General features: G+C 36.8%; 1 protein-coding gene across 4 annotated transcripts in view; it reads right to left on the reverse strand.

Moving 5' to 3' along the window:
- Window positions 1–4,607: 4,607 nt before the first annotated feature.
- The window catches only part of CAMSAP2 (calmodulin regulated spectrin associated protein family member 2), an 87,161-nt gene continuing 78,032 nt past the window's right edge, over window positions 4,608–13,736 (reverse strand). For 2 of the 4 annotated variants that reach the window (XM_031048027.2, XM_031048026.2), the window contains 5 exons: window positions 13,334–13,554; window positions 12,214–12,313; window positions 10,099–10,214; window positions 9,357–9,475; window positions 4,608–7,843 (listed from right to left, as the gene is read on the reverse strand). In XM_031048027.2, coding sequence (XP_030903887.2) covers window positions 7,538–7,843; window positions 9,357–9,475; window positions 10,099–10,214; window positions 12,214–12,313; window positions 13,334–13,554 — 862 coding nt within the window. In that variant the 3' untranslated portion in view covers window positions 4,608–7,537. The remainder of the gene's footprint in view (window positions 7,844–9,356; window positions 9,476–10,098; window positions 10,215–12,213; window positions 12,314–13,333; window positions 13,555–13,736) is intronic. The other 2 variants (XM_005148074.3, XM_013128768.2) reach the window with 1 other exon arrangement.

The raw sequence follows: 13,736 nt of genomic DNA on the forward strand, positions 1-13,736 counted from the left end.
GCCTGTCCCAGCGGAGCGGCCCATTGCGCCTTCGCCCTCCGCGTTCCCAGGGAACGGCTGTCTAACGGGGAGGGCGGGTCTGGGAATAATTTATAAACACCCACCTCACCTCACCTCTGGGGCGGGTGTTCCGGGCTCCTCATGCAGCCCCGGCCCTTCAAAAGGCCCCTTCAGCCGCTCGGCTCTCCGCTCTGCCCGCCGAGCCGCCAGGTACAGCCCGCTGTTACGCCCGAGCGCCTCCCGCGTGTCTAAAGCCACATAACACACATAAAGCAGGTGCACCGTTCCCCCGCTGGGTGGGGATTGCCGTCAAGCTTTGCCACAACTGTGTTTCTTTTGCTCGTGCGGTGGAGGCTTATGGCTCGTTGGCAACAGCTTTAGTACGTGGGGCGCGGCCACATTTCTGGCCAGCCGGGGGGTTTGTGGTGGTTCTGCTGTCTTCTGCTTCTTGGAAAAGAATGCATTCGTCACAAAAATCGTATGTATGCATATCGTGTATATATTATGAAGATGTCTTTATACATATAAGTTATCATTTGGTTGGCTTTTATGCATTTTTATAATTCAAAATTAGGGCATGTAAGAATTATTATGGTGAACAGCTAATACGCTTTCACAGTGTTTAAATATAGCTAGGAGATACTGAAAATCAGATCTCTAGTACACTTGGCCAAACCCCCTGTGTGTATGCTACAGCACACTGGCAGGCCCTGGCAACATGAAGATGTGACAAATCACTGACAAAGGACAGAGTAAAGACCAAATTTTATGTTTTATTAACTTTTTTATTATGATACAGAGATATGTCCTGGCTGAAGGCGGTCCAGTGGGGAGTGTGGCCTGGCTGCACAGCAGTGACTCTGCCAGGGACAAGCAAGTAATGGGGAACTTGATGGTTCCTTCTGCAACACTCAAGTCACAGCATCACATCGCAGGAAGCAAGACTCACCAGTAAACCACCAAATCCTGATGTTTACTTATAAAGCTACCACTTGTTGCTTGGTTGCCTTTGGAGGCACTAATTAATAGAAAACGTAGTTATAGAAATTATTCTGTTTCCCAATATATTAGGATATAACAGAGATGATAAATCAGAGGGAATGCAGAAAACCAAGATGACTTTAATTGTCTAAACATAGCAGTATGTATAACTTTGCTGAATGTACACTTGGGTAAGACAAGTCAATTGTAAATTGGGTTTAATCTACAAAACACTAGGTGAACACACATATGCTTTTAAATTTAATCTCAATTTCACAGTTGTGTTACAGTGGTTTACCTTTCTTTTGTACAGTAGCTGTGTTTTCAGTGAAGGTCCTGAGATGAAATCTGTTTCCTGTTCTGAATTTCAGGCCTTTCACAAGGAAGTAGTAAATTCCTGTATGCTGGAAGAGATTTCAGGAACCAAATATCCAGCCTCAAGAAGAGGAATGAAGTATAGGTAGCATTACTTGCTGCACAATACTACTCTTTAGTGAGGGTGCATTCTGGCATCCTGTTGAAAAACGGCAGATGAAAGACCCTGTTCTTTGCTAGTTCCTAACTTTAGTCAGGCATGGAAATACGTCCTTGGGATGGTCTCCACTTGTTTTCAACTCCCTAGTCGTTGTTGCAAAGCAGGTAACTCCCATGAATAGCAAAGATGATGGGTGTGGGTTTTAAAGAGCTTGAAAATCAGGATTAGGAGAAGAATTCTGCATTGCCTACTGACAAGACAGAGAACTGAAGGCTGCAGGCTGACCTTGGCAATACGTGAGGAAATAAAACAGTCATTGTGTGACCTTTGCACACAGGACAGCAGGTGGCTGCAGACAGTGTCAGCAGGGCTGGATATGTTCTTAGAACTGCTCCCCAGTGCTAACTTGGCCTAAGATCTGACAGTGGAGTCCAGCAAAGCATCATTGTATTGTCATCATAAAAATGGGCCAGTCCCCCAGTCTGTAGCCACTGTAACAGAGCCATTCAACTCTTCACATTTTATGCTATGTTCAAATGGTCTTGTGAAAAGGTGAAAAAAATTAAATCTGTTTAAAACTTTACTTCTGGAAACAGTTTTCACTCATTTCACTAAAGGATTTCCAAAACTTTGGGGTGACAATTCAGCAAAATTCTTGCATAAACTATAGCAGAATTGTTTATGTCAGCATCACAGCTCCAGTTTCAGGTAGTTCAGACAAAAAAAAACACCGAGCCAAAGTGTAATCTGGCTTTGAGTAATTTAAATAATTGCAGGCCTGTGGGGCCTTGCCAGGTCATGTAATGCAGACATTTAGATTGGTGATGATGTAGAAAGAGTAAGACAGAGCTGCCTTGATGGAAAGCTTCGTATAGCTTTGAGTCCTTCTGCAAAGCTCCATTAAGAGATTAACACTGACATAAAAATGCCCATAGACATTACTTTGTATGTCTCCATAAAGTTCCATACCATTACCTAAACATTTAAACACATTTGAAAAGAAATTCTTTCAGTGCCTTGCTTAACAAATGTGTCAGTGGATGACTTACTCCAAAACATTTTAGACATCCAGTTGTTTGTAGTGTTGAGTTAGAGTCTGAAGAAAGTTTTAAATAATGTTTTTCAGTGGAGTGCTTAAGTCTTTTAAGGATTTTGTCCTTTCTCGAAATCCTAGCTGTTATTAGCTTTTCAGATCAGGGGCAGTTCTGTCTGGCATCCAGTAGCATTATCCTTGAATTCAGAAATTTGATAAAAAGGCTGGGATTCAGCTTTCAATTTTCCAAAGAGTTTGTCCTGAACTCTTAAATGTTTGTGTTGTGTATCACTTCCCTGCCTCTTACGAAGACAGTAGTTCTAAGTGTGAAGTGGACAAGGTAGCTGATTTTCTTTCTTGCTAGAAGGAAATAAACTAGTGTAAATTCCCTACTGTATCTAACTCTTTGCTGTGGTTGTCTAAATAAAGGGTATTTCTTTTCACATGTGTGGAAGCAAGTAAGTGTTCAAGTGGATGTGCATTTATATGTATTCATACACACATTTTTTCCTAAATGGAATAATGCACTTTAAAAACAAAGTACTAATAAATACTCAAAGATGCTGTGCGTGTTAAAAATACTTTTTTTCTGCCATCTAGAACTAAGATAATTTATGTGTTTTTTTAATGTTGGACTTAGATGATCTTTCAAGGTCCCTTCCAACCCTTGGGATTCTGTGATTCTGTAATTAGCTAGGAAACGTAAAAGCAGATGTAAGGGGCTGTGACTGTCAAGATAGATCTTTGTAGCCTAAATTCTTCAAAGTACGTATTCAGTTCATTAAATTACTAGCAAGGCAGCAAAGAAATGCTAATCTGCTGTTTGAAAAGATAGACGTACTTAAAGGTTTTGCCCTTATAAAGCCCTGTTTTTATTATTAAAGAAGAAACATCCACACCTGATCAGTACAACTGCATTTGAGAATTAAAGCCGTGTTCTACGTCACCTCTGGGTGTGCTTGATCCAAAAGCTTAGGTTCCAAGTGTAACAGATAATTATTGTGCAGTTGGTAATAGAAGATATCTGCTATCCTCTCTGGATCCCACAGCAGTACAGATGTTGATTCACAAAGCCAGTACAAATTCAGACACATGGTAGTCATAGTCTGTCAAAATAACCAGGGTGTGCTCTGAAGTTTCTCCAGTGTGGTGTTACTGGTGGAAGGACAGAGAAAATGAAGTTGGTTCTAACGCCTGTCACTACTAAGGCTGGGTTTCCATGAAAATTTTGAGCTGGGCTCACCCATGAAAAAACAGCTTTACTGGGTGCAACTGGGTGTTTGTGTTCCAACATAATTCCTTGCTTGTGTCAGCCTGTTTGTGCTGCTGTTCAGGAACTGATTGTGCTGGCTGAAAAATACCCAGTTTTAGGGGGAAGAGGGAAAGCTATTCATGTTCATCCACATTAGTTTTCAGTTCAACACTAAACGCCTTACTATCACATCTCCTGCATTCTTGAAGCTGCCCTTTGAATAGCTCTGAAATTTAGAGATTCTTTATCTGCATAAGTTAGCCCAACCATTCAGCCTGCCTGTTGACAATGCAGTGATGTCATGTTCCCTTTCAGCACGTCCTTGCTTTTGCTCTGCAACCCAGGAGGACAACACAAAATCCCCCAAATGGCACGATTTAGACTGGAAAATTTGTTAATTAACAAATCTGGAAGAGAGTCTGTATTTTTGGTACTATTTCTGTTCAAGATTGTATCACTAACAAGTACAAGTTAAGGCTCCAGTTCATCTTGAAAACCTTCCCATCTGAAGGAATCACTGTTACCAACCAGCAAGTTTTGTGGTTTTGGAACAGTGGATGCGAACTGGAGTACTGGAGCTTATCAGCTGACTTACAATTGTGAAACTCAGTTACTCAGGGTAACAACATGCTGTCCTCAAGAATGAGATGAAGCGCCTAATTCTTCAATGGCCTCCCCGATAACATCTGAAAGCTAAACTGTCTGCGAAAGAAAGACAATGGGGAAGTAAAGGAGAAATGAAAATGGTACGGTTTTCCTACAAGTTCTATGTTGCTGAAATATGAGAAGAAAAAAGATCTAAATATAAATGTGAACTTTTTATAGTTTCAGTTTATATTTACATGTAAGCAAGAAAACAAAAAATGTAGTTTTGGTGCCATGCTTTTATTTAAATGAAAGGAAAAAACTACACTGTACCACATAAGTAGCAATGACAATATTTTACAGCACAGCATATGAAAAAATATGGAAGCTATGCTCCATAGAAGTGGACAAGTAAGCACACAACACACTGTACAGTTTTCAACAGTGCCCATTAAATCATAATTAAATAAGCTGAATTTGGCTTTAAACAGCCAAATAATAAAAACTAACAGTCATACTAACATAAAAAAAGGAAAAAAGATTTCAGTAGCTATTATGACTGTTAGAATATGAAATTTTGCTCCAAAAACTAAGACAAGAGTTTGGCAATTCAGTCGTAGCAACAATAATAATACCCCTGATGAAAGCACCAGTGTGTTCTGAAAAGGTCAGTGATAAATACTGGCCTTTATGGAAAGCTTTTTTTTTTGCCTTTTTTTTTTTCTTTTTTTAAACATGATCCGAACCAAAGATCCACTGGAATTAGAAAAGTTGCAGGCTTAAAAAGGAAAAGTGTATCTAGCTTTACTTTTCCTGTGGTAAGTAAAACTTTATACTGCGAGCAATGAAATTTTCAACTGCATTATTCACATTCTACTTTTCAACATTGCACAAATCTTTAACCTGTTGACAAATGTAAATTTCATGATACATTCAGGTATATTTAAAATTACTCAGAGAATACTCCTGTCATTTAAGCTCATTTTGATTAGATTGAAGCATTTGTCTTTGTGGTGTTGCAAATCCTCAGTTAAATCAGAGTACAGGTTTTAGAAATAAAAAGCCTCCAATGATAAAACTTCTTGTTCACCTCATGTGTTTCACTTGATTCCAACCTCCTAGTATCTTGAATCACTGTATATTGTACAGTTTTATACTTTTATTCAGGATGTTCCTACTTAGTGTTTGTAGGAACTGTCTAACAGGCAGAATGTGCAAACCCTCTCCCCCCCTTTTTAATATTATTTATATCCTATATACATGATCTGTATACACTTGAAATATAAGAGTTACATGTCCTGGTGATATACATGCAAACAGTAGGAATCCATTAACCACAAATAGTTTTGAGCCACATACATATTAAACATGTATTTTAAAGTGTTTTTCTTTTTTTTTTACAGTTTTAACAAATATACATAAATATAAGAACATAAATTACAGTAAAACTGACAGCATTTTTGATAAAATGTTGATAATCAGATGCATTGATGCCTAAGGCCTTATAATAATTTAAAAAAAGTACTGTTCTAACCTGCTTAATGACATCTCATTCCTGTGCATCTTTTGTAGAAGTAAATGAGTACATCATCGTAGTGAGGCAGTTTCTCTCAAAGCAGTTGAATGAGAGAAATACGGACATAGTTTTAGTCTCCTCATGAAACAGAATGGACTACATACTTACAGCAAAATACTGTCTTATGTTAATGTAGTTGTCACAACACTGAAACAGAACGGAATCACAAATCATTCAAGTCTTTTCCTGAGAATGAGATTTTTCCCCCAACAAGTCCTCTGGTGTACACTGTGTACATAATCAAAACAGCCACAGATTTAAGGGAGGCTTCAAGTTTGTAGTTGTTTGTTTTTCTTTTTCTCCCAGAACACTGCTATATTAAAAGCAAATTATAAGAGAAACAAACACTGAAACGGAGTAGTGATCTACAAAATAATCAAATACTGTTTTGAAATAAAATGCAGCCCTTGGTAAATAATACTGAAGTATGCCTAGAATTTGGTTTTGTAATTGGCCATATTAAATATTACTGAAATGCCATTTAGGCTTTTTTTGCTGCATGTATTTAAAATCGCTCAGTGTCACAAGACATCAGCTATTAGATCGTGTCAAGAAAACAATTTACTAGGACATACTGAAATTTCTCGTCAGATGTACTTGTCTGAGCTGGTGGGTCTGAAGGCAGGAAGAACAGACAGTGGCCTGGATGGTAGAATCAATGGGAATAAGACAAATGACTTCCGAAAGATTTGTGACTTAGTGAATTCTGTGATTCTTCTGAATATTTTTAGTGTTCTGTTAGGCAAACATCAGGGATCTAACTCACAAGTTCCTATTCCTTCCTTGGAGAAGCAATACCTGACCGTGTGCTCGCTCTTCATCTGGAACAATGCAGAATAAAGCACATTTGCTTCAAGTGTTTTAGAGGACCACCAAATTTTTTACTTTACATTTTAATGCTATTGTGAACATGCACATGGTCAGTCATTACATCTCAGATGGCAACTTACTGAAACAGGAATAACTGCATCACTGAACTATACCCTGAGTTGTTAAATAATTTATTTGAAGGAAGTTTCAAGCAGTTCAAAGGTTTTTCCTTTACTGTTTAGTCTATGAGCAAATCAGTATTATTTAAATGAAAAAGAATTTTAAATCCTAAGGGGAATGAATCTTGATTTTGTTACAACATACAATAAGGATATTACAGAACAGACCCATTCAGCTGTTTGTCAGTGATACACAACTTCTCATTTAGTCTTTACTGTAAGCCTGTATGCAAAGTTCAATGGTACTGAGAATATTAAGAAGTATTCTTTAAGTGAAAGAAAAAATATTTCAAGACAAGCACAAATACAAACATATAAGGCAACAGATGTAAAAAAAATGTATTTTGAGTCACTAAAGAGGAACATTCAGTGCTTCAGTGTTTCTAATGAAAATACAGAGCAAATATACTCTGTATTAGCACATACAAATCTCCACACAAGTCAAACATTTCTGTAATCACCTAAGCGATAATCTTCTGCACTCCTAAACACTGTGTTTACATTCCAGTTGGACATGATAATAGAACTTGGGTGTCCAGTTTAAGTTCTAAGAGTCCTGTTGGCAACTAGAAATCTATTTCCTATAGGCAGTAAAGATGAAGTGCAAGTTTATTATAATTGTCTGAAGGAAATATTTTCCCATCTACTATGCCTTGGTGGGTAGAAGTTTCTTAGGAGTTACTGGTCTCTTGGTTTGCCACAAATGACTGTGAATGGTAATTGCATCAACACTGGCAGACAAAGTTTTAGCAGGTATGTGGCTAAATTGCTTCCTGTCAGAGTTGTATTTATACAGTCCCTCTATCATTTTCTTTGTGATAGATTTGGGACCTATTCCTGTTAATTTATTGATTTCTTCAGTATCAGGGCAGTATGTATACAGAGATCTGAACTGGCAGCCTGAATCCCGGAACAAGATTAAGAAGTTATTGGCATCTGATTTTTCCATTTCCTTTAAAAGAAAGAAAGACAAAGATTCACAAAATGAATTTTGCATCGTCATTACAAAACAACCAGAATCATTGGATTGTCATTTTGAAATAGCTTTCTACCAGAGCTGAAACTTATGTCTAACTCTATCCACTAAAAGACCTTATTTTCAATTATTAGAATTTACTAAGCCTCCTTCACCTGGATTTTGATAAGGCAGTTATCTTTCTCAAGCAAAACCTTATTTACTTAGACAATTTCACCTTGAGGTGTTTAGTTACACCTCAAGGACAGACATCCTAGCTATTTTTTTATAGACCCAATAAAAATTCTTACATCCATTTCATCAAGCAAGTCTAATAGTTCCAAGTTTGGGAACAGTAAATTTAGATAAATCTAGATGTGCATGGAAGATCCTCCAGTGCCAAAATGAGATTTTAGACCTCCCTAAATCCATTCAAGTTTGGTCAAACCATAAAGTCAGTTGAGGTGCACTAAGCAAAAGTTCTTTATTAGATGAAATCTTCAGATTCCTATTCCACCCAACAAAACTTCTACTATATGGGACATGTGCCCTGAACATGTACAGCTTCTATCAAGTGATGTACTCTGCATCCTACAGTTAAGCATGACCTTTTAACAGCTGTTCTTTCCTGGGATTTCTGGGGGTTCTTATGCTCTCAGATACTTGAACTGAAAGAGTCTGTCTTGATTTCTCACTTGTTATTTCCAAAAAGTAGCTGGAAAGACAGAAAAGGCAGCATCTAGACATGAATGCAGAAGAATCATGAAGAGAAGAAAGGGCAAGAAATACTGTTGTGAAATTTATTCCAGAAAAGAAATTAAATCCAGATTCCAAGTAACTGTATTCTTTGATGTATTTAATCTGTCAGATTTGTCACAGTTGGCAAAAAGGAACAGTCCCATTACTCTTAATGCTCATATTCTCTGTTGTTCCTTTTGCAGGGAAACATATTGGTCCCCGAGTTGTCACCCTTACAGTATTTGTGTATCTTCAGAAAGGTTTATACCAGGGTAACAGAAAAGGCTGGAAGGCACCTTTTTTAGTAAAACTCTTGAATTTGTCCTACTGGTTGGAAACTGGAGAAAAGCCTAGGAGGGATGTATTTCAGTTCCTTCTGTTCATGAGTGAGCTATCCTATTACTGTAAAGGTCCTAATCTGAAGAGCTGTGTAAGACGGGTATTTTTCATGTTAGGTAAAAAAAGTTTGTGAGCAAATTATAAAAACCTACATATTGAAGTTCCCACATTAAGCAAGCAGTAATGATTAATCAACATGTAAATTAATTCAGTTTCCTATGCTGCACATACAATGCTATGGTTCCTACAGTACTAGAGAACCTCTCTGTCTACACAGGAAGTAAGGCACAGAAGTTACTTAAGCCTTTAGAGAATAGCTGGCATAACCTCAGAAAGACTCCTTTTGATATCGGCATTTATACTTGAGTGCCTTCCTAATGCCTGACTATGGTTTGACTCATGTGTTCACGCTTTTAGGGGAATATATCCTTACCTCCAGTATCTTTTTCTTTTGACCTTCATTTACTTTTCCAGCCAAGCAGCAATGTGCCAGCGCATTCTGAATTATATATTTATTGGATTTAGCACTGGGTTCTTTGAAGAGCTTTGGTCCTATGGAGGAAGAATGACAAATAAGCTAAGTTAATGAACAGTAAACAAAGAGTTACTTGAAATGCTGTGAAGCACTTCTGGTATGGATCTTATGCATGCATGAAAATACAAATATCAGAGTAAAACAGAATTAGACTAGAGACCACAAGTTTCATAAGCAAGTAAAATGTCATTCTTTCAACTGTTACTGATTTTGCTTACAAATGTGTTTTTCATTATTAAATCATCATTATTGGCAGTCTTGGAAAATACATTTTCTCTCAGAGGACCTTTTCTGTGAACAATAAAATGTTTTGCATTTTCTAACTAACATTTCAGTCATTCAGGAGGGAGCAAATTCCTTCATTTTCTTCACATACACTTGTAATTTCAAGGGTGAGAGGAGTAACAATGAAACTGATGTGGTGCTCAGAGTTACTGTAGCCTATCCATCTTGTATTCCAGAAATGTTTTACCCAAAACCAGGGATGAGATCTGGCCCAACACTAGCCAGATTATTCTGTCTGTAAAGAGATTTGATTTGTATGGTTGAAAGAGAAATCTCCTCTCTTTTAATTTCTGAAAGATATGTGCACTTGTATCACGACCATTTAAAAATTTTTCTGTATATTGCTACCCCTGACCTGTGTATTCTGTAGCAGAGGCGACTGAAGAAGTTGTAGATGCATTTTCCCAATCTTTTTCTCCGTTACGACTACCACAACGACTTGGAGATAAGAATCCTTCCACCGACTCAGACCTAAACATTAATTTTAAAGTCTATTAAAAAATTACAATGTTCAGCAGAGATGCCTTCTAATATGAAAGGAAAGCAAACTGTATTAAGGTAGAACACAGTTATTTGAAGTGTAGACTACAAACCTAAATGTACAATATTTACAGAAGAAATTAATGGATAACTGAGTTCATGTTCCATATAAAGTGTTTTGAGTGATGCAAGAAGTTGGTATTTACGTGAGGTGGATGTTAGTAAATTTTTGGGTTACATCTGAGAAAAGAAACCTAATAGATATTCTAAGCTGTGCAATATTATTACTAAGTGGGAATCCAGGTTATGTTTACATTGGTACTAACAAAACAATGATATTTCATATAGCAAAAAAGCAGGTCTTGATAGAATGACAAATGTGAAGTAAAAATTTAGTTCATTTATACATACTACAACAACTGGCAGTGAGAACTGCTGTATTTAAGACAGCAAAACAATTTCCTCTCTAATTTTTGTTTTCACAAGCAGTAACTTCTAGTGCTTTAATTCTTCAGGCTGTGCTTGCACTCAAATGCAAGTAGTTACATTTAAAGGTCTAAGCAAGAATTTCAAGTTATTTTTTAATTGTTACAACATATTTAAATATTTTTTTTGATTGCAGCTACGGCAAAAGCCAGTCCAGTTTGCAGCTTGGAAATGAAAACTTTTCTAAGTGAGAAACCACTACCAGCACAGAATACGAAAAAAAAGTAGTATTATAATAACATTTACATACATGCTAACTTCCAATAACATCAGCAATAGATGTAAATTCAATCTTTTATATATTCTACACCTTTTTGGGGATTAGCACCTGCATGAAGGAGACCTCAAAGGTATCACTGAAATTCACTTGGTGTGATCATCAAAAGACAATTCTGATGCAACAAAAGGCTGACAGCATGAGTCTGGAAAGATACTGAAAATTCCTTCAACTCTGCTCCTTTCAGCAATTTGTACTGAATTTTATAATATTTTAAAAGTCTCAACTCCGCAAAACAAATAAAAAGTAGTGTCCATTAGAAGAATAGTACAGCATTATACAACTAAAACTACATATATAATGGCCATCTCCTTTAAGTTCTGTGTAGATAACCTACATCAAGCCTTTTCTAATAGCTAATACAGTTGGGACAAATCTCGCTATCAGTTAAAATAGATAATTTTTAAAAGATCTTAGGACACTTGGATCACTTTATTACAGTTTCAGATGTAATAACCAGTTCTCAAGGCATCCAGGAAATTGAAAAGTCAACTGAAACCAGCTGCAGGCATGTCAGTTGATAAGTGATGCATACTGGCAATGAAAACATGATGTGATATTGTAACACAGAGTACTCCTTATCAAACTCCTTTTCCTAGTTACCCTTTCTTCCCTAGTTCTTTCCTATATATATAAAAAGTATTCCTCTGAATATAATTACATAATTACACAGAAATAATAATTTTCATCTGAATCATAATATAGATTTTGGAAATAAAATTTAAAAACATATATTATTTTAATCTCTTCTTATTTAATTTCCATGTGGTTTGTAATGCAAACTAAATTTGGATGTTTGGAAAAGGCTGAAGTCCTAATGAATATTTCATACTTCCTTGTGTAACTTCTAAGGGGGAAAAAAAACCCAGAAAAGAATGTTAAAATAAAGGAAAGAAGCTATGTAGCTGCATGTAGCATATAGGTTTAATGAAATATCCACAAGTTGAGACTTAAATCCAAGCAGGTAAATTAAAGAGGCTGTGTGAATAGCATTTTGCTTTGACCTCATTCATAGCTGCTCAACTGGTTTACTTAGTAAAATTTGTAAAACAAATGATCATGACTTGGTTACCTAATGCCTGATAGTGGAAATTATCAATGTCTCAAATCAGGAAAACATACCTGTTCCTGGAGTACACAGTATATACATGACCTCTTTAAAAATCATGCTAGTTTTACATAGCTGATTATCAAACTTTATTAAATGAAACTGTTATTTAGCTTTACCTTGGTGTTCTCTTGCCTGACTGCACACTCTCATTGTCCCCTGTATTCAGCGATGCCAATGAAAGACTAGATACTGAAAAAACACGATAAAGCTGTGAACCTGGATAAAAACAAAGTTAAGGCGTATAAACCTAAGCAAGTAGTAGAGTCTGTTCATTAGACCCAACACCAGCATCAGAAAGTCAGTAAGAGCTTTTATATATGAGACTCTTACACCCATACATGATATACCTGCATGCATATGTGGTGCACTGCATCTAAACACTTGCTGACACCCAGCCATCTGCAGCCACCTGGGATGGTCTCAAACTAAACATTAACGTGAAGCATGGATGCAGGAATACTGGCACTATGCAAACTGAAGAATGCAATCGAAGTTAATAAGTCCTCCTGAAAGAGAGCTTAACAGACTTAATTTAAAGCTTGGAATGGAGTCTTTGGAAGGTGTTAAGGAAATACTTCAAAGTATACTGGAAGATGGAGGGAAGCAGCTAGAGAAAATACAGCAGAATAAAATGGCTATACAATGCTGTAACAAAAAGGATCACTGAGCAGTTTGGTTACTTTTTCTCCAGTTGTAAATGGGCAATATTTTTTCCAATCAATACTGCAAAATGTGGTATCTTAAAGAATGCCAAATTGTTCCATGCAATTAGGGCTACGTGCAGTAGCTAAGTGAGCAAAGCAGAAAAATTTAAAATACGAAATTTACTTTTTATTTTCATTTTGCCTGTATCAAATGGAAGTTTAAGTACTCTTACCTTATAATCACCATTTTATTAACTGATCTCTTATCTCCCAATTGTTATTCATTCTGAGCTCTACAGGTGTAAGAAGAGATTAGTGAACAGTACATGGGTGTGTATGAAACTTGCAACACACATCAGTGCTTCCACTGAGTTTTCATACAGTTAACCTTTTTGTTGATATATGCATGCATGCATAGCAGGTAAGTGACATTCATCTTTTTGTTTCTATTGGCAGATTTTGCTTTCCAGTTTAGTCATGTGCAGCTTCAGCTTAGCACAAGACACTAATAAACGCACGTGCTTGTTAGTATGAAACCTCAAGCTGGTGTTTTAGCATGAACAGACTCTTTTTTCACATGAACATTTGTTACCTGGTGGACCTTTGATTGGTGTCTTAGGTGATTCAATATGATCTCTATGAATAGATTTTGGACGTGGCTTTTTTTGTTTGATTGAGAGGGAACGTGGCTTTATGACAGTGTCCATGTCTTCCATTAGCTTTAATTGTTTCCTTCTCATATATTCCTGCTTAATAAATTCCCGACGTGCTCGCTCATCCTCCTTTTTCTGACGTTCTTCTTCTGTTTTTCGTCTAAAACAAAAAAATCACCAAGTAAATTCAGCAGTAGGAGCTTTCCACATGTTTTAGCAGTGAGGACAACACAGGCACTGGATTTTTTCAACTTTAAACTCCTGAGCCAGCAGTAAGAGGAACTTGCTTTTACAATTTTCAGATCATTTAAGTTTTTTGGCATACCTTTACCAGTAGAATCA

Source organism: Melopsittacus undulatus, chromosome 6 (genome assembly GCF_012275295.1).
Source record: "Melopsittacus undulatus isolate bMelUnd1 chromosome 6, bMelUnd1.mat.Z, whole genome shotgun sequence".
In the NCBI taxonomy this organism is placed as follows: Eukaryota; Metazoa; Chordata; class Aves; order Psittaciformes; family Psittaculidae; genus Melopsittacus; species Melopsittacus undulatus.